The sequence below is a fragment of the Pholcus phalangioides genome, unplaced genomic scaffold (genome assembly GCF_987345545.1).
Source record: "Pholcus phalangioides strain wild (caught in Gottingen) unplaced genomic scaffold, Ppha-v1.0 ptg000004l_1, whole genome shotgun sequence".
In the NCBI taxonomy this organism is placed as follows: domain Eukaryota; kingdom Metazoa; phylum Arthropoda; class Arachnida; order Araneae; family Pholcidae; genus Pholcus; species Pholcus phalangioides.
In genome coordinates this window covers 22,082,396-22,106,273 of record NW_028301597.1, presented here as the reverse complement: position 1 = coordinate 22,106,273, position 23,878 = coordinate 22,082,396, and the positions used below count along the sequence as shown (strand labels likewise).

Below are 23,878 nucleotides of genomic sequence, written 5' to 3'. Positions count from 1 at the left end.
GGACAATGCGTGCCACGTGTGGTCGCACATTATCCTGTTGAAATATGGCTGTGGGCAAGCCCTGAAGGTAAGGAAGGACAACTGGCTCCAACACCTCGGAGATGTAGCGCTGGCTTTTTAAAGTACCGGCAATGCGTACTAGAGGAGTGCGAGAGTGATATCCAATACTGCCCCATACCATAATACCCGGTGCAGGACCAGTGTGGCGGTGCATAACGCAGCTGTTCAGCATCCTCTCTCCACGGTGTCTCCAGACTCGAATCCGACCATCGTGGTGTTGCAGACAGAAGCGTGACTCGTCAGTAAAGACAATTTCATTCCATTGTGCCGTCCACATCCTTCTTTCATCGCCTCATTGGCGGCGGAGACGTCTGTGGTTCTGCGTCAAGGGTAGATGAAGCAATGGACGTCTTGCGGACAGACCACTCTGCTGTAAACGGCGTCGAATGGCACGCGCAGACACTGGATGATGCGGTACAGACTGAATGTGCTGTGCTATGGTTCGTGATGTGGCTGAGCGATCCGTCACTGCCATACGCACAATACGCCTGTCATCACGTGAAGTGGTGCACTGAGGTGGATGCGATCGAACACGTCGGTCTGTCGTACCCTCCTGCATCCAACGATCACATATCCGCATTACAGTTGTTTGGTTTCGTCCAACACGACTACCGATTTCCCTGAAAGATAATCCACAATGTCGGTAGGCCACTATCCTTCCTGTGTCGAACTCGGATACTTGATCAAAAGATGATCACTGTTTTCTACGAGGCATAATTGGTAGTTTTTTTGAAAAAACCACAAGAAAAACACAATTGCCGTACTTCAAATCGTCGAAATCTCCAAGCCTTAAATAGCGCTTTGAAGTGGCGCCACAGGCGCGCGTGATGTGCGTCTGCGCTGAAATTCTAATCATTTGCATATCTCACCTCCGCTAATGCATGTTGTAAATTTCATATTATTTGCATGCTTCCTTCAGGGTGTTGCATTTACGGTGGCCAGCAGTGTAGTATATAGCTGTCGTCGCAGAGAGCAACAGGCCTATGTTACAATTATTCATTCATTGCACTTCACTCACTATGAGTTGAGAAAAAACTCATAGTTTAAAAAATTGATTGCAGATGGCAGCACTACACCTAACAGGCATTACAGAGAAACAAACTTCACGGAAGGTTCATTATACATACACACGCACACATTCCAACATGTGCCAGTTCGTTAGAAGTTCCGCAGAGGAATATGGACGAGGTGCATGTCTGGTTTAATAGTAGTAGCATGCAGAGAAGAAGAAAAAATACAATTTGAATTGATAAGTTGTGGTGGCTGCAAGGGTTTGGCGATATTGTGATTGTATAAAAAAAAATGTGGGAATTTTTTTTTCTTTTTTAACTTTATATAGGTCCATGTGTAATGAAAAAGGAATAAAAAAGGACATTATATAGGAGGGAAATTTAGCCTTGAAAAACTCTTCAATATTATTTATTGAAAACAGGTAGCATTTAAGTTTATTTTCTGAGTCTGGAAATGAAGTGTTATTGTTTAGCAGTTGATTAGGTAAAGAGTTATATAATTTTGAGACAGGATATTTTGAGATAAGATATGAAAAGTGTTTCTAACCATCGTGTTTGGTTTTATAGGTTCTAGGGAGTAAATAGGTGGAGTTGATCCCCAGTACAGTACCAATATTTAATCACTAACTATAATACCTGGCACTGCCCAGGTTTTCTTCAGTTACTTGGAGTGTAGAAAAAGGGATAAACCATTATAAAGGCATATAAATTATTATACATATGAAGGTTTTTAACAGCTGGCTGATGGGAAAATATATTTAGGAAAGAGATAAAATTCAACTGCCCTTGCGGAGAATTGACCCCACGTTCTTTCACTTTCCGGGTGAACGCACTAGACTACAAAAGCAGCGAATATCTCAATCTTTCCTTGGAGCTCATGTGCACTGAACGAGACCATACATGGAAGGTCAGACCTAACTCAGGCCAAAGCTAACAATTGCTGACACTGTAACTACATGGCGACTTATCTGAGGATGATGTCACTCTCTGTATCCATACAAAGGTTTGTATTAACCTTTGTATGGATAGCAGAGTGTGACATCATCCTAAGATATTATTCAGGTACTGACAGGATTAAAGAAGTGACAAACCATTGTAAAGGCATATACTGAAATGCATTGCTTGGTAACCAAAGTAAGCATTCCAAAAGTTATTTTAGAGGTCCAGAAACTGTTGTTTCCCGACAGTTTTTCTACCTATTTCATGCATTTGCCTTGCCTGATGCACTTTTAATGTGGCCTATTGTTCAAGTCAGATCCTGTTTGATATATATGCAAAATTTGGCAACAATAGATCTAAAATTGTAGATTTGTATAGAGAACATATATACACACACAGAAAATCAATTTTATATATATATAGGTTACATTTTACTCATAGTTGGGTAGATGACAGCACTGAAAGCATACAACAGTGGATACATACACAGACTGTTAACAATTACATAGGCAAGCTTCTGGCATAACTCATTTGATAGTGGTAAATTGCTGTGGTGATAGGCTGGAGTTGTGCTCAGTTTGAAAAAAAAGCTATTCCTCAAACTTGCCGATTCTTTTCATCCGCCAAACCAAAAGATGCCCAGGCCACATCGCCATATGGCAATATCAGCTCATTGTCCACACGGACTGGATACCTCTGGCAATTTATTCATAAAAAAGCATACATTACAAAATATACATTACAATAATAATCTAAGTGCAAAATCATAATCTAAGTATAAAATCAATTGCAAGATCACAAATCTACGTATACAATCGGAAATCAAGCATATAATCCTATATATTCCATATTAAATCTTAATTCGAGTATAAAGTCCTAAATCACATATTGAAATCAATAATAAATCAGATAAAATTCATAATCGATTTCATCCTCAATTTAAATCGTTCGATTTACATGACATTATACTGGTCTTGTGCTATCAGTCAGTCTTCTTTGTAGTTGATCAGTTTCTTTTTTCTTTGTGAGCGGCAAGGTGGTGCAGTTTGTACTCGTGCTATAGGCTGATAAGGCGTCCGTGGGATCACTTTGTCTTCATTGTCTTCTATCCATCTAATTATTTTCTTGAATTTATTTATTCTACTTTTGTTTTTAAGAATCTCTCTGATCCAGAGTGTGGCATTTTCAGCAGCGGGCACAGCTATGTGCTTTAGATGTGCAGTTAATGTACATGTTGTCAAGTAATGGATGGGAGTGCCAATTTCACCGCAAAGGCAATGATCTGTTCCTCGTTTTTTGAAGCGGTGAAGGTAATTTGGAAAAGGTCCGTGATTGGTAGTAAAAAATACAAGTTCTCTGTTCCAATTTTTTGCGTTGTATGAAACTTTTGGTACTATTTTGTGGACGCTTCTTCCAGTTTTGGCATCATTCCATCGGGTTTGCCATAGATTGAGTACTTCTTTTCTTGCCTTTTGTTTCGCTGTTGATGATGGTAATAATATTTTAATTAAATGTGTGTCATTGATTGTCGCTGCTTACATTTAATTAAAATATTATTTAAATTTATTTAAATATTATTTTTTTAAATTCTTCTTTGGTCAGATTAGATTCTTGTAAGGGCCAGATTGGCTTGTTGGCCATAGTTGCTCTTTAGCTATTGGTTTTCAAAAAGTGCTCCTTAAAAGGCTGCCTTCTAACCTTTTCCACTCAATAGCAGTAACTTGAAATGAATTCAGTGTTTGGTTGAAAAGAGGCATAGCTTATATGAATGTGTCTTAGGTAGGTTCCAATTAAAAAGCACTGCTATGTGGTATGGTGATAAAATTTTCTTCTGGAATAAAAACTTACTTGAATTTTCAAAATGAACAGTATATTTCATGCTACATGCGATGTATTAAAATTTCATACAGTTAATGTTAAAACTTCTTTTAATAAAGGTTGATGGAAAGAACTATAAAAGATGAATCTTCTAAAATGGTAAAAGTTACCTACAAACAAGATTCTAATGGTGAAATGACAGGTATGTTTCTCAGAATCGTGTATGATTTTTAATAAATGGAGCGGTGATTTGGTACTTTTCTCATTGCCTTTGTACTAGGGTTGAACATGTTGATAAAAAAATATTTGTAGGGGTGTGTGTTTTTTTTATTACTATTATATATTTTTTTTATTTCTTTCTTGTGCATCAATCAAAAGTACTTTTGTGGGTTTAAAAAAATTATGCATTTAGTAGGTATTAATTATAAATATTTATATAAAATTAACTCCTATAGATTTAAAAAATTCTATATGATTAAAGCTCACTGGATCATATTTTCATTGTACTGGAAAATATTTCAATCTAATTAATTTGTCTTTACAATTTAAAAATGTCATGTTTTGATTATCAGAATAATTTTTGAAATCACACGTTTGAATGCCCATACATATTTTTTTCAACATTTTCTTTCAGCTTATTTTTTCCTTTTTTTTTCTCTATGAGGCTTGAAAATGATTCTTAGAAAATGTCTATGTTTATCTTGATGAAATTTAAATTTTATCACAAATTGGGGGAGGAGGAACACAAAATTGGGGATATTGCCAAATGCTTCAGCATTGCTGTTTGAACAGTGACATGACAATGACATAGCTGCCAAGTCTACCAAAACTCCTGAAAAACTCTATCTTCCGAATTTCAACAGCGATTGCAAAATAATCCCTATTTCTGGGGAAAAAATATTTCCCAAAGAAAATTTGCCCTGGAAAAAGACATTGTTTTACTTTCTTTTCCCCTAAAATAGCACCACAGTTGTCACATAAATTGTCACCATCACATTGCATCAAATCACAAAAAGAATGCTTCGTTTTGGTGAGAAAAAACAAAATTCACCAAACAGCCATCGTCAGTCACATCCACTAGATTGTCTGTACCTTGAATGACTGTTGAAAGTGTTGTTATACAAACTGTTAAATCCTGTCCTGTTTTTGGGCCAATGGAAATCATTGGTGTTATTTGATTCAATTGCACTAATTATTGGTAATATAACTGACTGTTCAGTGATGATTAAAGACTATAGCTAATATGTCACAGTTTTTCAAATGGGGAAAAATTTCTTGATACTTTTTTGCACCGAATTTGGGTCTGTGCAAAAAATCTCTCTGATTCTCATTCTCAAAGTGCAGTGATGTGAACTAAGAAAGTGGAGACGAATTTTAAAAAGAAAAGTTTGGGGGGGGAAAATGAAGAAGAATGTCTTTTTTTAAAATTATATTCATTCGATGTTTTAATTGTAAAATGTTTCATAAACTCAGCCATTGGTGTTAGATTGTAAATAAAGTACAATTACAGAAATTCTTTCAGTGAACTTAATTTGAATAGTATTACTGAAATTCTGGTCGGTATTTTCTTCTTTGAAAATGTAATAAATTTGTAAAACATCTGTATTACTGTTTCTTAATTTTCATATGTGTAATGGAATATCAGAAATATGTGATTTACTTTTTTTTAGAAGTTCAACTGGAAATGTATAAAATTTTTTTTATTTTAGCTGATGTTGTTGTGAGCCGTTTTACCTTTGTTGCTTGTCTTTCTTACATAATGGAACTTGCAGATTTTTTTAGTCAAGTTCAGTTTGTCGATAGTAAAAATCCTACGTTGATGAGTAAGTTCAGAATCAAATTATATTCTTAACTTCATACTTTTTTTTAAGATGGATAAGATAAAGTTCATTTCTCTATGGAATTGTGCCAACCTTTGTTGTGAAACTTCAAGTTTGAAATTAACATTAAAGTGGACTTATAGAACATTCATGGAAAAATTCTAGTATTGAATGGACACATAGTCATTTTTATTATACCTGATACGATACTTTGTGAAAAGCAGAAACAAGAGTTTTGAAAGAATTTTTCTCTTTTAAAGTCTGTATTCAGGGATTGAGACATTGATATTTTAATTAATTCTTTTGTGCGGTTTTCAAAGGAAATGGACATTCGGTGAATGCTACTTAATGTGGTCACATCAGGACACAATGTTTGTGATGATAGCAAATTGATAACTATATTACAGTGTTTCCCAAAGTGGGCAATATCGCCCACTGGGAGGCAAATGGTTCAGAGGAGCCTTAGAAGCTTCATTCATAAGCCCCATTCACATGAGCAAATATTGTGGTAGCATTGGGAGTTCAAGCACCCACTTGATGATTTTTCTCCTTCATAAGGAAAGAAATGGGGAGCAACCATTGGTGAAAATTCTTGAAACTGGTTTGAAACTTGCTTTTTCTATTTCCCATGTAAACTGGGCTATAGGGTCCTATAGGTTGGTTCAAGTAGTGAGGGGGTGATGAGGGAAAGCCATTTCTGAAGAAGGGTGTGAAAGAATAAAAAGTTTGGGAACATCTACTATATCAGAAGCAAATATGTGGACCCATAAGTCCCATTTGATTGAACAGAGCATATGAAAGCAAAACAACTGTTTTACTTTCCCACATAACTGGTTGCAAAATGTTTAACTGTCCTGTCTTTGTCTTTTGATTTTGTTTAGAAACAGAATAAGACCAATCCCAGAGGAGATTTAAATGGAATTGCCTGTTTTCACGTTAATGCTCAGTAAAAAATTATAACTGTCAAACTAATCATTGAATTAATTAAAAAATTTTTATGTTTATAAAATAAGGTCTTTTCTATAATATTACAAATAGTATCAATTATATTACTTTAAAAATTTATGATATTTTCTTTGGTAAAATTGATTTTTTTACACTTCTACGGCTGCCAAAAATCGGATTTGTAGCAAGGCCCCGGCTGTAACAAAAAACTACTAACTCAATTATACAGGCCATTTTAGCTCAAAGGGGGCTTAAACATGCTCTTTACAATAATAATTATACAGGATGTTTAAAATCAATAGGCTAAAACATGCTCTTTGCAATAGTATCTCTGATCTCCACGTGTTAAGCAGAAATGTTCATCACAATAAAATATGATGAATGAAAATAATATAATAGTTATGATTGCAGGCAAAACCAAATTATTCCTCTTTCGAATGATAACAAACATGCAGAGATCGTGAAATAACATTATACATTATTAAAAATTAAAATATGCAGTTAGCCACCACTTGACGTTGAAGGGTTAATATAAAATCCAGAATTTATTATTGTTATTATTCAACTATTATGAGGATTATAGAATGGATTGAATTGATTAGAATGGAATTGTCTAGTGTGTATTACAAACTAGATAATTTTTTAAAGTACAATATATTCCATAAATCTTGTGGGGAAGTTTCTCAAACAGAGTGACTGTGAATCTGTTCATTTGAAAGAAACTGACAAGCAACTGGTATGGGTATCTTAGCAACTACTATGGCCAAATTTGGACATTCTGAACTGATTATGGAAATGTTTGTAAACAATAGAATATGCTTTCTACATTGCTGTATTTTAAAAGTATAATAAAGCAATGCACACACTTAATAATCAAAATTAAAAATTTGAAGTCTATTTTTTTAATCTCTAAATTAGAACTTGCTGAATGCAAACCTTATACATGTCTTCGTTTTTTTTTCTTTATATGATAGTTTCAGTTTTTATGCACAATATTTCTTTTTATCTTTTCAGCGAGTGTGCCAAAACCTGCACCCAAGAACAATCAAGTCATTGAAACAAATCAGCCAAGCAAACCAATAACTATCACGCTGACTGTTGAGCAGCCAGATATAGTCTTGATCGAAGATATAGAAGACATTGATTCAAATGCTGTTTTTTTGAACGTAAGCTATTGTTATGCTTGTTTAACTATTTGTTTTTTTAACAATAATAATTTTTTTTATTAAAAAAAACTTCACATTTTTTTCTTTATTCCCCCCCCCCCCCAAAGGTGTACACACATAATGAGACTGAAGTTCAAAAATACTGTGCAGTGAATTTCATAATATAAAACAATGCACTATGGATAACACACTGAAGAGAAATGAAGAAAAACTAAAAATGAACACACACTTTGTAACCTGTTGGGATTTTACGAAATCATTCCATATTTTTTTCCCTTCTGTTCGCAGTTGCTTATGAATGTGAGATGTATCTATTATGAAAGCATTACAAAAGTGTTAAACATTGCATCATCATATATATATTATGAAATGATACAAGATTTTTAAAAAACTGACGGAATTCTGACAAAAGTTTGAATTCATTTTGTATATTTTGGGTTTTAATTGCATCCAGATCATATGCAATTGCATTATTTATGTTATGCATTGAATTATTATTCAGCATGCTTATGTTCTTATATGAGTTAGGATTTCAAAAAGTCTAAGATCACCTCTTTTGTGAGTAATTTTATTTGTTTTAATGTATCACACAAAAAGAACATTTCATAGCTGTGTTTCTTGAAATTAACAGGCACACCTTCCTTGGAAGACAGAGGATTTCTGGTCAGAGCACACAATTTTTTTAAACTTCTCAGTAATGAGCTCTTTTTAAAATGCAGTGCAGTTAAACCTTATTATAACAATGCTCTGCAGACCAAGAAAAAATATTGTTATGGAGGGATTATCGTTATATCAAAAGACAGCAGTTTAACATTATATTATAGACATTTTCAAACAAGACTTGAAAAAATATTGTTGTAGAGGGATTTATCATTATATCAAGTATTGTTGTAGTGGGATTTTATTCTACTTATTACTTTGATAGTAATAGAACTGGGAGGGAGAGCATGCAGATTATAACAACATGGAGAATAGGTGTACTGATTAGATTTCTGAAGTATTAATATGCATATCATGTCAAATATTGTTATGTATTCTTTGTAATTGTCCGTCTTTTTCTTTTCTCTTTTCAGAATCGGTTGAGCGCCAAACTTACAATGGTAGATTCTGTCACAGTTATATCAGGAAAAATTGCTGACTTGTCCTTTTATACTGCTTGTTTCAACCCTTCAAAAAGGCTGTCAACTATGGTGAGGGTGGGTACACAATTTTTTCAGTTGTGTAAAGAATGTGAAAATACATTTGTCTTACGTAAATCGGTAAAAACATAGTAATTTTCATCTCAATATCGATATCCTTCAGAAAGTGAAATTATGATTTGAGACTTTTAGGGATCTCAATCATTTTACAAAAGGATGTTTCCTATTGCTGTTGTTAAATATCTATTGCTTATTTAATTTTCTTAGATTCTAAATCCCAGTGAAATAGATCTTCAATGCAACATTAAGAAGGATTCACAGCACATTGACCTTTTATTCAAAGACCTTATATTACAAATTTCTCCTGGGATTGTTGAGATTCTTCTGAAAATACTTTCTACACTGACAACAGAACAGGTAATTCATTACAATAATTTTGTACAAGCATTTCTCTTACCCCCCCCCCCCCCCATAAAGTTTGCTTTTTGCTGAACAGATTCATTTCATTTTTGAAAGATGATAATATAAAATATTTTGGCTGGTTTTTCTGGTCTTTGTTGTGAAATTCTTAATGGCTGTCAGATCCCTTTTAACTGAAAATTTGCTTATTATTGGAAAATTTCAAATTTATGATGAGCACAAATATTTAAAAATATATATTTAATTAAAATTTCTTTACTATTTTTTTTTTTTGTATTTTTATTTCTATTGTTATAACCATAAATAAATATTTTCTCGAATGTGCTAGTAGTACATAAGTCTCTTCTTATTTTAACGAGTTATTTTCTGATTTGTTTCTGAAATAATTGCAAGAATTTTCTTGAATCTGTTCCTTAAAGAGTTTCCCATCTTGGTTTAATTAACTTTCCTTCTGAGTTTTTTTTTCTTCAGATGTGTGCATTATTTTTCTACATCATTTTGTGATTGTGAAGTTGTTTATTTCAAATTTTTCTTTTGTAAAAAGTCAGTCATTAACAATGAATTGTATTTTATGAGTTACAGCAGAAAAAACAAGAGGAAGAAAAAGAAAATGCTGTCGTTGATTACAGAGATTTGTGGAAAATACAACCATTGCAGAATTGCAAGTTTTGGTTCTTAGAGACTCTTGCAGGAAAAGAGAAAGCACTTGAAGCAACAGAATATTTTATTGATCCTTCAGAAAATACTTTTGTTCCAAATGAACAAGTAATATTATGTTCCTATATGTTCCACATGATTCTAATTTCTTATTATCATTCTAAATATTTTTATATTGTGTATATCATATTTAAAATAGAATACAATACATTATGCAATGTATTCTATTATATTCTATGGAAATGTTCTCTGATGCGCCCTATAATTTAGCTCTCTTGGAATGTGCATTTTGTAAATTCTTTAAATTACTATACCATATTTTTAGTCACAAGAAATTTTGATTTTGAATGGTAATAGGGTTGGTCCGAAAGATATAGTTGGTATCAATTTATTCAAAAGAAAAATAAAAGAAACAATAAATTTTGCTTCTCATCTGAAAGAGTAGTTTCAGCTTCAAAGCACTATTATGTATTCTCTGGTACCATCCATGCATTTTAGCCATTTATGAACGAGATCCTATATGTTCCTCTTGCAATATTCTAAAACAGTATGCTTGGCCATGTCAAACTTGTTTCACTTCACCTTTGCTTCCATCTATCGGATGGACACAATTCACTATGTTTTAGAAAAAGTTCCTGCTTTCAATAACATGTCACTAAAATCTGCCTCTAACATTGCATGTGGACATAAATAGGAAGCATTACTTTTGGACTGTCTTATATAATTTCTTTGATTTCTTTTCCCTTGATTTTCTCTTGTGCAATTTTATCAAAGAGGAATGTACAAATCAAGCTCATATTTTTTTTATGAATATTTACTAATGCAGGTAGAGCATCACTGAAGTTTTCCCCTCACATTTATGGGGTGTTTGAGTAATGTAGTGCAATGTATACAAATAACTAAAATTATAGAATTGCAACGTTGAAGAAACATCTTAAAATCAATAATTGGTGCATCCAACTTTAATACTTACAACTTGCATGCATTATCATCTATAAAGAGTTTAGATAGCTGCTCTTGAAATATTTTTTCCACTCTACACTCCCAAATTTACTATCAGTTAGAAATATCTTTGTCGTAGTGTTTAATTATCATTGAACATTTCAAGTTCCCTTTTTCTCACAGCATAACCCATTAACTTACTTCTGGTAAGTCTAGACAAAAACAGTTCCATTTGACACCGAAACACCTATAGTGTTTTAGATAAACCTATGTGATAACCTATGATAAACCTTTAGATAACCTATGTGATTTTAGATAAATCTAAAAAAGCTAATTCTAATTAAATTATTTTATTTATTCATTTGTTTTCAGATGCTTTTTACTGTGAGGAAAGTAATTGTTACTGTGGAAGCAGGAGTTGGAACAAAAACTGTGCCATTGCTGCTGTTAGAATCATCTTTCCAAGCTCAAATTTGTGACTGGTCGACTGATGTAAGTTTCTCATTATCTACACATAGGTTTCTATTTATATTTATCAGTCAAGATGATAATTTTCTCCTAGAATGTGTGAATTACAGTGTTATATAAAAAATTTTTCCCCGTGATTTATTTCATTTAAGTTGTGGAATGTATTATAAATATGTAATAATCTTTACAAAGTGTTGCCATTGTTGATTTCTATTTTTCTGTTTACAAAAACATTCAAATTGTGTTTTATTTAGCTGAATATTGAAAGCACTTTAAGTCTTGAAGTATCGTACTACAATGAAAAGATTGCTGTTTGGGAACCTCTTCTTGAGCCAGTGGAAACTTCAAAGGGGCATCGTTCATGGGAGCTCTTTATGGAGGTGAATAAGATTATCAGTTCTATGTTAGATTAAATATAAAAATGTGTAGATTTATCAGTTGGACAGATAAATACACCTAACTCTAGCTCTGCAAATCCATAATTGAATCAGAGAATCAACTACTCATTTCAGTAATCATTCCCTATCAGCTTTGAGCTTTAAAACAGTATTTAAAATTAGGTAAATTTCTTTCTATTCTAAATTTTACTTGTTCGAATGATATTCCCTATGAAATTCATAAAAACAAATTTCACTCTCTGAAATCATTAAAAAAAAAACAATATTACACTAATATACGTAATATATATATATGTCTGTTACATTAAATGGAAGGAATCAGTTTTTATGCATAATAACTGGTTATTATACATAATTTTCAATTGGCTCAGTAAGTTTGATAAATTTATCGCTTTTACGAACAATCATGCATTGGGTTGCTATATATTTTTTGGAAATGTATTACATCCATATTTTTATGGGCATCTTTTTCTCAGCCACCTCGTTGGGCATTTTGCCTGTTGTGGTGTTGTATTTGTATTAGTTAAGCGTACCTGGCAAATTTGATAAATACTTGAAATTTATCACTTTAACTGGTGATTATGCATAATACCCTCGTGTGATTGGAGAATTTGATCAACATGAAAAAAAAAAAATCCCAAATGAATCATTAGTATATTTAATAAATATAGTCGGACCCCAATGCAATGAACTCCTATTTATAATGAATTTCACAATTTAACAATTTCTTTTTCAAATTCTGTCGATGTAGAATCTGTTAAATGAGAACTTATAAAAATTCATTAAATCCAAGAATTTGTCAAATGGGAGTTCGTAATATCTGTGTATGATCGTGAAATTTGTTAAATTTACAACTTATTGGATTGCTTCAATTGACAACCATTGTTTATGGGTTTCTTTCCAATATTATTATTATAGTGATGTTTCTTTTCTTTTTTCTCAGCAATTACCCAGGTTGGGCAATTTGCCTGTTGTTGCTTCTGTGGATTTTTTATTTGTACTGTTTTACATTTTAATGGAACAAAAAAATTTTTTTCTTTCAAACTATAAAAGCTCTCATTTTCCTTGCATAGATATCTATGAAACAAGATCTGGGACATGGAATCGAAGATGATGAAGACAGAGAGACATTGGTTGCTCCTTTGAGAGTAGAAATCAGGTCTGATGATGTCATGGAACTCACCATGAGTAAAAAGTGTTTAGATGTCTTGAACAACCTTTCCGAGGTAACCCATTTCATACAAATGGCATTGTGAATGTCTTTTAGATAACTCTTTTGACAAGAGCAAAATTTCAAAATGAGACATACATTGGAAACCAGTTTTCTTCAATATCGCTGCTTAATATTGGCTTTATATAGGTTACATAAATAATGGCTGTATCTGCAGATCGTAAAAATGTGTAAATTTCTTGCATGTCCTTACATTTTCTTAATACTTGATTTTGGGCATTGTCTCTTCCAATAAGCTAAATATACATTTCAAAATCTTTTCCAATGAGAATAATTTGCTGTTGTTTTAAGTTCTTTCAAGCATGTGCAGTATACAACACTGGTTTGTTTTCCTTACAAGTTATTCAAATTCATGTACCATTTTAATGCAGGACTGATTCATCCAAATTAATTGTTCTGTTAACGAAAATTTTTAAAATGGTTTTTTTTTCTTCAATTTTATCATGCATTAAAAACTAGTTAAATTTAGTATATGTGCATTAAAAAGTGATGGTTTTTTAAGGCTTTTGGGGAAGCAGTCAAGAAAGTAACGGTTAGAGAAGACAAGCTGCCTTATGCTCCATACAGAGTTTATAATCATTTGGGCATCCCATTGACTATACTTTTGGATGGGAAATTTCAAGTAAGTGTGTTTTGATATTTCATTTTCATCATTTTTTAAAATTTATTTTGAAATTTTTTTTTTTAATTTATTCTGATGTATAACCAGGGTTCTCAAATTATGCGCCAACAACCTGTGTCAGGGATGCTGTGAACCAGCTCTGACAAAGGGTTTCCGAAGAGATTGTTTGTTAAACTGCTCTGGGATAAGCATTAATTAGAGAATAGGACACGACAGGGAAAGAAGTTTGAGAACCCCTGACAGTGAAGTCTCAATAATCAGAGGTGAATAGGACAGAGACCATCTCAAATTACTGAAAACTTGGATCATCCAAAAGTAATAGAAAATAACATTTTAAGGGAGGAGGTACCTATGTTTATGGTTTTCAGGATCACCTCGTGGTGTATAATCTGTGTAACTGACATGGGCAAACTGAAGGAAATTAAGAGATGGCATCTTTCTCAAACTGGGTCTCTTTGATTATCAATTCGAAACCTTTGTGCCTGTCTCATCTAGCTAGTACTGACAAAGCCATCCTATTGACTGTTTTTCTTCTATGCCAATCAGGTTGGGCCAGGGGTGCATTGCATCTCTGAGATTATGTACTTTTGCATGCTTTGCCCTTAATTGAACAGTTTAATTCGTTACACAACTGCCAAGACTCTTTATAAAGGAGGCTAACAGGGGCTCCAGCACTGGGGGAAAAGCTTTGATAGTGTTTTTCCTTAGTGTAAATTTACTATACAAGATCCTGTAAAAAATTCTGGCCTGGGAAGCACTGAAGATCTTAGTCTAGGGATCAAGACCCTTTCAAACTGAAATTATTATCATTCATGAAAAAAATCAAACAAAACTTGTTCTTAGCAAAAAATCAAAAGATTTTGAAAATGAATTTCAAAAAAATTCCACCACCCCCAATTATCTGAAACCTCAAAAGTTTCAAGACTTCACTATAGTACCTATGTTTAGTTTGATTTTGAAAAAAATAATTTTAAAGACATCTCTCCAAAAAAAGAAAAAAAAATTGTGTTGTGAGTTTATTTCACTATTTTTGCGTTTCGCTTGATGATCTTTAATTACAGAATTCTTAATAACATTTTGCAAGTACTATTGAACCCTGTTTTAATAAATTATACAGAACCAGTAATTCTATTTTAAAATAGGAATTGCTTTAATGAGATATACAAGATGGTAAATTTTAAAAAGAAATATTAAGCTTTGAAACAAACAGTTTACTTACATTAGGTTTTACAAATTAGAGTCAGTGGGAAAGTATGTAAAACTAAAAAATTTAATCTTCAATTCAGCATTCAGAAAAAGTTTTTAAAAGCACAAAAAAAATTACTTCAGTGTGCTTATAATTTTAACAAATTTCTCTTTCTTTTTATTCCATAAATTCTCTTTGATCCCTTACATGATTAGATGAAAGTACACTGTCAAAATAAGATTGCATTGGGTAATTTTTTGCAACTTCAGTATCAGCAAGGCATCAGCATGTGGCTTGCTTTTAGAAGTGTCTGTTCAACTGTGGATGCTATACTTTTAGAAACATTTGTATAACTAAATAATTTGATATAAAAACTGAAAATATTTATTAAATCTGGGTTTCATTTCAGAAAAATAATTGTTTGGGCAGTAATATATATTTGTTTTTTCATTGTGATACTTTTTTTCAAGGAATGTGACACCCAAAAATAACCAGAAAATAAAATTTAGTTTTTAAAGATTCTGTAACTGGTTTTTTGAAAAAGAACAAGTTTACTCATCTTAATCTATTTGGAAGCATTGCATGTAAAACAGCAAATTTTTTGCAACCATAGGGTGATGTCGGAAAAAAAAATTTAATTCAACTAAGTAATCATTTTTTCCCCTTCCTTTCAAATAGAAAGAATATAAGAGGGACTATGTTTTGAAAGCTATTGTTAGTCAAAAAAAAAAACACCAATAAAATTCACTAATATCTTTTCCCTCTCTTACATCTGCACAAAGATTCCAGTTTTGGGACTTCTTGCTGGCTCTTCAACTATACATTACCAAAATTGTGTTACTAAAGAGGGTAACTGTATAAAAATTGATGTAAAACATATTTTTTTATATATCAAGCAAAATTTCTTGAATCCCTAACTCCGTTCCCTCCTCTTTTTTGTGAGCTTGTATAGACTTTTTTGTGGGGATGGAAAAGATATTTTGATTCTATAATTTTTAATTTTTAATTCATTTTTATTTCAGATATTGCATGCAGAAGAAAAGTATGGATCCGTTATATTAGAATCAGGATCTCCTCCTTTACATTTAACCCAAGAACTGAAAAAAGACACAGTACACAGATTTTCTGTTTTGAGAAAACAATTCATCAAAGAGGATATTTCTTTCCATGTGAAGGTATGTATGCATATGTGTTTTTTATTGTAGCAATTTATTTTTCCCGGTGTATTTTATAATGTCTTTCAAAATTTAAAGATTATTTTTCTTTTATTTCAAACTCATAATAGTATATATTACTGTATAAGTACAATAAGAGTAGTATACCTCAGCTAACAAAGATAATTCACTCCAGAATGCCATTCGTTAGTTGAAATGTGATTTCCCATAGATAGTTTATATGGAAAGTTGCTTAATTTTTTCCTGGGACAGCTCGAAATTTGAAGATTAGATTTATCAAACATCAAGAAGCGCTATAAAAAAAAACAAACTGACCAAAGGCTGAAACAAAGAACTTCATAATTGGATAAATGAAAATTTACTGGAAGTTGAGAAACTAGAGAGCTTTTTATATTCCCTATATGCATATCTCAGTCGGGTTTGTAAGTGTATGTGATGTGGTCAGTTCATTTTTCTGTCTCAGTACAAGCAGATGGAAAAGATAAGCTCCTAGAATGTTCAGACTTCTTAGTATGTTGCTAAGGTTTGTCATCCACTGGAGACTATGAGTGATAACAAGTTTCTTATAAGCACAAGACTACATACACGCAACTTATTATTGCTCTAGTAGCCTTCAGTGGATGACCAGCCTAAGAGTCTTGCAGTGAAAGCATGTATGCCATGAAAATATTCAATTCTGAGCTCTTTTTATGAGTTTTCTCTTAGCTCAATTTTTTTTTTTACATGAAATACTTTGAAAACTTCTGAGAAAGGAGGGGATTTTCCCAGGTGCATCCTCCTGGGAAAAGATTCTGAGGCAGACATAAATTTATCGAGTGACATTAATTCTGATGAAGAATTGACACGAAGTTTCAGGTCACATCATAGTTATATTATGTTAATGTGTGTATCCATCCAAAAAAATGTTTGTTAGCCAAGGCAGAAAAATCATTAAATCATCATAAAAATAATTGTAGCCAAAAATTTTGTAAGTTCAGACGGCTATCTTCATTAGCCGAGGTATCACTGCATGTATACAACTATGAGTTACTGTATATTGTATCGTATAAAAATTATCATTAGTATAATAATAATTATACTAAGCTATATTCAGGGTGCATAGGTAACAGGATGTATGGCATTTTACTGGTGAACCATTGATCCTAGAGGCATTCTTCCAATTAGGAAAAGTATCCAAATAACGTGTCGTACTCTAATATGTCATTCATGTTGTAAAGGGTTGTATAGTTATTAAAATTAAAATTTTAACTTTGTGTACAAACACCCTGTGCCCCAAAACCCAATGAGAAAGTTGTTGTCCTATCTCCTGATGCCAAAAAAATTCATGTTTCTAAGTGCAATATTTGCTGAGGTATTCAAATTCGAAAAATGGTGGAAATTTTAGGAAAAACAGTATTAAATGAGGATAAACCTTTAATGCACTTTTAACTGTAAAACCTTTAATTTACAGCCACATTTCCTCTATTTTCCAAATTCAAATATCTCAATAGATATCGTACTGAAAACCTTGGAATTTTTTTTTTTTTTTTTTTGGCATCAGGGGAAACAGTACAACAACTTTATAATTGGTTACTTGAGCACAGGGTGTCCATATAAAAAGTTAACATTTTTATTTTAATAACTATGCAACCCTTGAAGTATGAATTATGGATTTGAATGCTGCACGTTATTTTGATAATTTTTCTAATTGAAAGTATGTCACTAGGATCAACGGTTCACCAGTAAAATGCCATATTTCCTGTTATCTATGCATATGTACAGTCAGCACTTGTTTTAACAAACTCAGGCAGACTTGAACAATCAACTCAGAAAATCAAACATCCATAACTGGGTAAGGCGTTTAAAAAAAATTTCAAATTGTGAAGGACAAGAAGACTGGTTCATTAGATTAGAATGTCTCAATTCATAAATTGGCAGTTTGTAAAATTGAGCTCTGACTGCAGTTTTTTTCCTGCAACTTTTTCTTTCGTTCAAATTGACAGGAGTGGAAAATCTGCTACAATTGCTACAAACTACTACAATTTCAGATGTCTGTTACATTCTGCTACAAAAATGCCGAAATTCTTCAATTCGGCACTATCTTGCACCAAAAACAAAATTTTCCCTTAAGAAATTTTCAAGTTATGTCACAATAAAAGCTGACTTTTTCATGACATCATTTTTCCTCCCTGCAATTCTATTTCTTTGGGCAAAGTTCCTTAGCCACATTTATTTTATTTTCCAGCATCTTTAACAGATTTTCAGTCTCTTGTTTTGCTTCCAAGTTTTCTATTATTCATTTTCTACTATTCTTTCTCTTGATATACCATTTCCTTTTATGCCATTCACTGGCATGTTTAGTGTTCAATGGAAAATGGTTCCTAGTTGCACATTAATCAAAATTACTTTGTCTAGACCATGGTCGGGGTTGGTTTGTTTGAAAGGTATTTGATGTAAGATTCCAGCAAAGCTTATTTAGGCGGACAAGCAGAGGTAAAAAAAAATTCACAAACATTAGGCTTACTTTGGGTATTAAGTAGACACTCTGATAATGAAAATAATAAGGTAACAAGCTAGCATCCCTCGCAGCTACAGTGACCATTTTTGTCACATCATTATCATATTCTGCATACCAGGGGTAATTGTATTGGGATCTACAGTTTATAGCCAATTCCAAAACAGGCACAGTTCCAGAGGACGGCAATCACCCCTTCCCAGATCTGAATATTATGAGAAACATTGGTCTGTATCATAAAATAAGAGATCTAACAAACGTATGAAATAAATCATCCTGGACCTGTCCTTTTTTTTAATGGTCATCCCACTCAGGCTACATTGCTTTAAGATAGAGCAGTTATACTGACAGGTATAGGGCCTTTCACATCTAGGAATGTGGTTTGCCTAGGTCATTATCTTCTATGCACACCCGGGTCAATTCTTTCCTTTTTCGACAAAGGGAAAGAATTTCAATTTAAAGTCAATTTTCTAACTAATTTCAATTCTATTATTAGTATTAGAATTTTGAAAAATATACTTTTTGGACAACTTTCAAGAATTAAAAAAACTTGCAATAATGCTAAAGACTATTTAGAGCTTATTCTGAATTTTTAAATATCTTGAGTGGCAACGGATTTCCATCTTCTTTTCTGGGTTTCAAGATTTCACCCAGGAACTTCTAATGGTCGGTTCGAGCGATATGCTCTAAAAAGATTCTTACTCTTGGTATGTTTTTTTCAAGTTTTCTAATTTTTCAATTTTTAACACACTTTGTGTATGTATATTTTGTGTTTTTAACTAATTTGTTATTTCATATTTTGATTTTTTTATATTTTGTCATTTTTGCTGTTTGACTTCCAAAGCTTGTTTCTCGCAAAAATGTCGGGGGAACTGATGTTATTTTTCTGCCCATTAGGCTTACCATCATTAGAAACATTTTTGCAGTTTGGAGCAATGTGGGGGGTTCCCACTTGAGAACGACCTCCTCATTGATCCATATTCTTCCTTTTTACAATTTTTCAATAACTTCTCATCTTTCACCTTTTCATAATATTTAATTTCGGGTTATGTGTATAAAGCAGCCTTTTGTGGCGCGATACACTAACTTTTGAAATTTTTCATTGAAATCTGTTTTTGAAAAAGTTTTCATTGAAAGCTGATTTGTTAATTTTAATTTTCTCTTTGATGCATACTATATATATATATATATATATATACATACATATATCAAGAAGTCTCAAAAAAATTTTATGATTTAAAAATGTAAAAACAAGTATTTCTTCTAGAGGAAATTTGTGTTTTTTGCCTTGTGGTGTTTGCGGGACACCCCCTTTTTCTGAGCTAGATAACACTTTTTTGAAGTAAAAAGTAATCTTGCGTATGCTACCGCATATATGTATATAAAAACTGTGTATTTTATTTATTGCCAAAATTTTAAAGTGCTACAAAACTGATAAATTCTGTTACAAAAACATTTTTCCTGTTACAAAAATAAAATTTATATTTTCCACTCCTGAATTGAGCACAACTCCGGTCTATCGCCATGGGCAGTTTACTACCGATTGAGTTGTGCCGAAAGTGTGAGTATGTGTATCTAACAGTCTGAGTGTATATAGTATTGTGTGTGAATTTTTAGTGGTGCCATCTATGTTACAAATTCTGAGTGAAGTCCTTCAGCTTATAAGTTGAAAATTAATGTATTTTTTGAATCCTTTTGTTTCAGATGGAAACAACTGACATGCTTATTTCTAGACTCATTTCTGTGGCTTGTACAGACAAACGGTATTTTGAATTGCCTCGAAGAACTTATCCTGGTGATAAATGGGGTTTTGTTGTAAACATTCAATCACTGTATGGTTGCAAAGTTGTGACTTTTCATTCAGCTCTACAAGTTAGTTGTTTTTGTTGTAGTTTCAAAATAAATTTTTTTACTAGCTTTCACTTTTAAAGTTCATAAAAATTTAAACATTTTGAAATCAATATTTTTAGTATAGTTTGATATCAATTCAAAACTTTCATGTGATAATATATTTTTTACATTCATCTATCTTGTAATTATAGGTGCGTAATCATTTCCGCATACCTATTGATGTGTATTATATGATGTCCACTGACAACGAAGTCCATTGGTGTGGTACTGTAGAGGCAGGAAAAACTCTTCATCTTCCACTTGAGGCTGTCTATACACTCACCAGTGAATTGTTCTTCAGACCCACTGATATGGCTCAATCGTAAGTGTTTGTCTGTACTCGAAACTGTAAATTCTTTACCTCTTTGGGTTATGATATGCTTGTAATATTTCCTCAAATTTTAAATCACTATACTTATCCCAAGCATTACTGGTTTTTTAATGTTAAGGCATTTATTCTCAACTTTTTTACTGGGTCGCATCCCCAGTGAATTCCAATTTGAATTCTAGTCATCCCAGTGGGCTTGAAATTGGATTTTTGTCCCATTTTTGAATGTTAATTATATGTGTAATCAATAACTTTTGACAGAATTTCATAGGTAATTTTGTATCTTGTGCATACCAAATATTGTAAGAGCACTCTTTCACACCATATTCTCCATGATCAATTGTAGCCTTGTTTCTTATTGCCACTCTACCACAGCAGTTCATAACCTTTCTGACCGTCCCTCTTGGAAAAAAATGTCTATAGTGTAACCTTCCCCCCCACCTCCACTACTCAGGCCTATAACTTGCAAGTTAATGGTGTGTAGGAATGCACACTGGGAGGGGAGAAAGGGAAGCGATAATAAAAGAAGGAAAAGATGGAGAGTTTTGAGTAAAAATATACAAAATGATTGCATAATGTCCATGCAATGAAATTTAACATGGAAAATTTCCATTCAGGATGTAATTTCTAGTTTTCTTCTTTTGATTCAAATTTTTATTTCTTAACCTTCAATTTTATTATACTTTTATTTTATTTGCCCGGAATGGCCATGGAGCACCTGTAGAAAACCACTGCTCTTCTAGTTCTCATGCATTTCAATAAGTGATCTTTAACGCTTAAATGCATGATTTTTTTTCGAGCCTGTAATTTTTTTCATAGTTTCTGACATGTATATGTTTAGTATAGTTTGATATCAATTCAAAACTTTCTAATATCATATTTGTTCATATTCATCTTTCTTGTAATTATAGGTTCATAATCATTTCCGAATGAAGACAGCTGAACAAATCATTTTAAAAAATCTATTTCAAATTATACTGTTTTTACAAGGCCTTTAAGAGGATGTATAGAGTCTCAAAAATTGCAGAAAAAATAAACATATATAAGTAATATTACTTTCCAGATACATAACTACCTTCTTTGTGATTCGAACTAGAGTAAGAAAAAAAAATTCAGGTAACACAAACTTCAAGATAGAGGAAAAGAAGTGCAAACAAAACATTTTAATAAATAAGTGAAATTGCAGCCACACATGCTCTTTAACAAAGAAAGAGTTGTCGTTAATTAGGTCATCTACCAGCAAATTCAAAGCCTAAAATGGAAAGAATATGACCTCACTTTATTGTGCAAAAGCAATTCTGAATTTCTATCTTCAAACTGGCTGCAGTAATGAATGTTTAAATAATCCTTTTCACATATGCAAAGCTATGAGTTTAAGGGTTAAAAGCACTTATTTTCTCAAGTATAAATGCATGATGAGCAGAGCCAAGCTGTGATTATACAATAAAGAAAATCAAAAGAAAGAATGAAGTCCCAATGAGAATGGCTTGCACGTAGCTGGGTGTTTAGAATCACACAAAATGTCTTAATTTCAAAAAAGGTTTGGAAGACTTCCATGAGAAAAAATATTGTCAAAATAAAAAACTTGGGGGGGGGGGAGAGAAAGAGGGAGTGTGTGTGTGCATGCGTGTGTGAGAGAGAGATATATTCATAGAAATCTACAGCCAGTTTTATTCCAATCATGATGAAAATTGCACACTTGACCTTTAAAACTAGAGGAAGGTTGCTGTCTATATAAGTTCTTGAAAAACCACCTCCCGATGTAGGATTACCAGATTCAAAAACTGAGAAAAGAGGACAAGTGTGCACACCCATGGTATTGTCACTTTCTCTAATTTTCACAACAGATATCGCTGTAATTCTGACCAATAAAACCGACCACAACAACAATTTTTTCCAACTAAAATAGAACTGCAAAAAAAGAAATATTTCAGGAATTTTGTCAGCTATTGTTCAATAAAAAAACCACAAAACAATCATGTTAATGAAGATATATGTTTCAAAGTGGAAAAAAAATTTCTAAGAAAGAAAAGAAAAATAATTCCAGAAACCTAAAAAGGAGGACGAAAGGAGGAATTTTCCAAAACTTAGGAAGATGCTTGAAATAGCATCAAAAAGGAGGACGTCTGGTAATCCTACCTCCACTGGGTCCACACTCAATGCGTTTATATTAGCATGTTGCGCTCACACGGCACCATCTTACTTACATGTGACACATCTTAGGTTCATGATGCCATTGTGTTCTTGCTATCAATGGCAGTCATACGTTCTAAGCAAGAAATTTATAATTGTTTTTTTACAAAAAATATTGATATTTCTACACAGTTTTAATTTTGAAATAAGTCACCCATCTTAGGTTCACTTTGCCCATAAAGTCCAGGCAATGCTGGATACTTAATAATTATTTTTTTATGTGTAGTATTTTGTTTTTTTGAATGAAAAACATTTTTTACAAGCATTTTTCTACAGTAAAATTATAAAAATTACAGAATCCTTTTTCTGAAACTGAAAAGTGTTGTGGTAATTGGAATCCTGCAGAGATTTGAGCTATGCCCCTTCCCAAGGGGGTGGACACCCTTGCACGAATTCTAATGAAACTCATCCTGGATCCTTCAGATGAAGGACCTTATCAGACTTCCGGAAAAAAGCCATGAAGAAAATTAAAATTGTACCCGTGGATAAAACCTGGGGCCCCTTCAGGTGCCAGCTGGGAGGGGGACTTTAGGGCCCATCATATGAATATGTGGTTGGATTTTTGCATTCCATGCAAACAATTTTTTAACATGGAAGCGAGGGGTTGAGAGTGTTTTATCTACAATCAGGAGGGCCAATGAAAGTCCCACTCTGGGTACCCTGACCCTGTATGTTGGGAGTACTGGTGTTATATATACATACCATATATGGTTTTTGCACATACACATAACTTGGTCCCGATAGTCAAACGGTTCCCTATATATTCAAGAGTTAAATGAAAGCTTTACCCAAAATTGCCCCTGATTTTGTTTCCTAGAAACATGTCTGATTTCCATTGCATAGAAACAGCCACAAAAACATTGCACTTTTCAAGTTTATGATTTTATATTATAGAGTAGATTGAATAGATTTGAAATGAGAAAACTAAAACATACTACTACAAATTTACTTTTTGTAAGTTTTAATGCTGGAAAAAC

General features: G+C 32.6%; 1 protein-coding gene across 8 annotated transcripts in view; it reads left to right on the top strand.

Annotated features, from left to right (window-relative positions):
* The window catches only part of Vps13 (vacuolar protein sorting 13C), a 190,209-nt gene that overhangs the window by 104,529 nt on the left and 61,802 nt on the right, over positions 1 to 23,878 (top strand). For all 8 annotated transcript variants that reach the window (XM_089231119.1, XM_089231120.1, XM_089231121.1 and 5 more), the window contains 13 exons: positions 3,947 to 4,029; positions 5,537 to 5,650; positions 7,607 to 7,758; positions 8,832 to 8,954; positions 9,165 to 9,314; positions 9,900 to 10,082; positions 11,289 to 11,408; positions 11,639 to 11,764; positions 12,856 to 13,008; positions 13,516 to 13,635; positions 15,844 to 15,996; positions 20,195 to 20,362; positions 20,533 to 20,702. In XM_089231119.1, the coding sequence (XP_089087245.1) occupies positions 3,947 to 4,029; positions 5,537 to 5,650; positions 7,607 to 7,758; positions 8,832 to 8,954; positions 9,165 to 9,314; positions 9,900 to 10,082; positions 11,289 to 11,408; positions 11,639 to 11,764; positions 12,856 to 13,008; positions 13,516 to 13,635; positions 15,844 to 15,996; positions 20,195 to 20,362; positions 20,533 to 20,702 (1,815 nt within the window). The remainder of the gene's footprint in view (positions 1 to 3,946; positions 4,030 to 5,536; positions 5,651 to 7,606; positions 7,759 to 8,831; positions 8,955 to 9,164; positions 9,315 to 9,899; positions 10,083 to 11,288; positions 11,409 to 11,638; positions 11,765 to 12,855; positions 13,009 to 13,515; positions 13,636 to 15,843; positions 15,997 to 20,194; positions 20,363 to 20,532; positions 20,703 to 23,878) is intronic.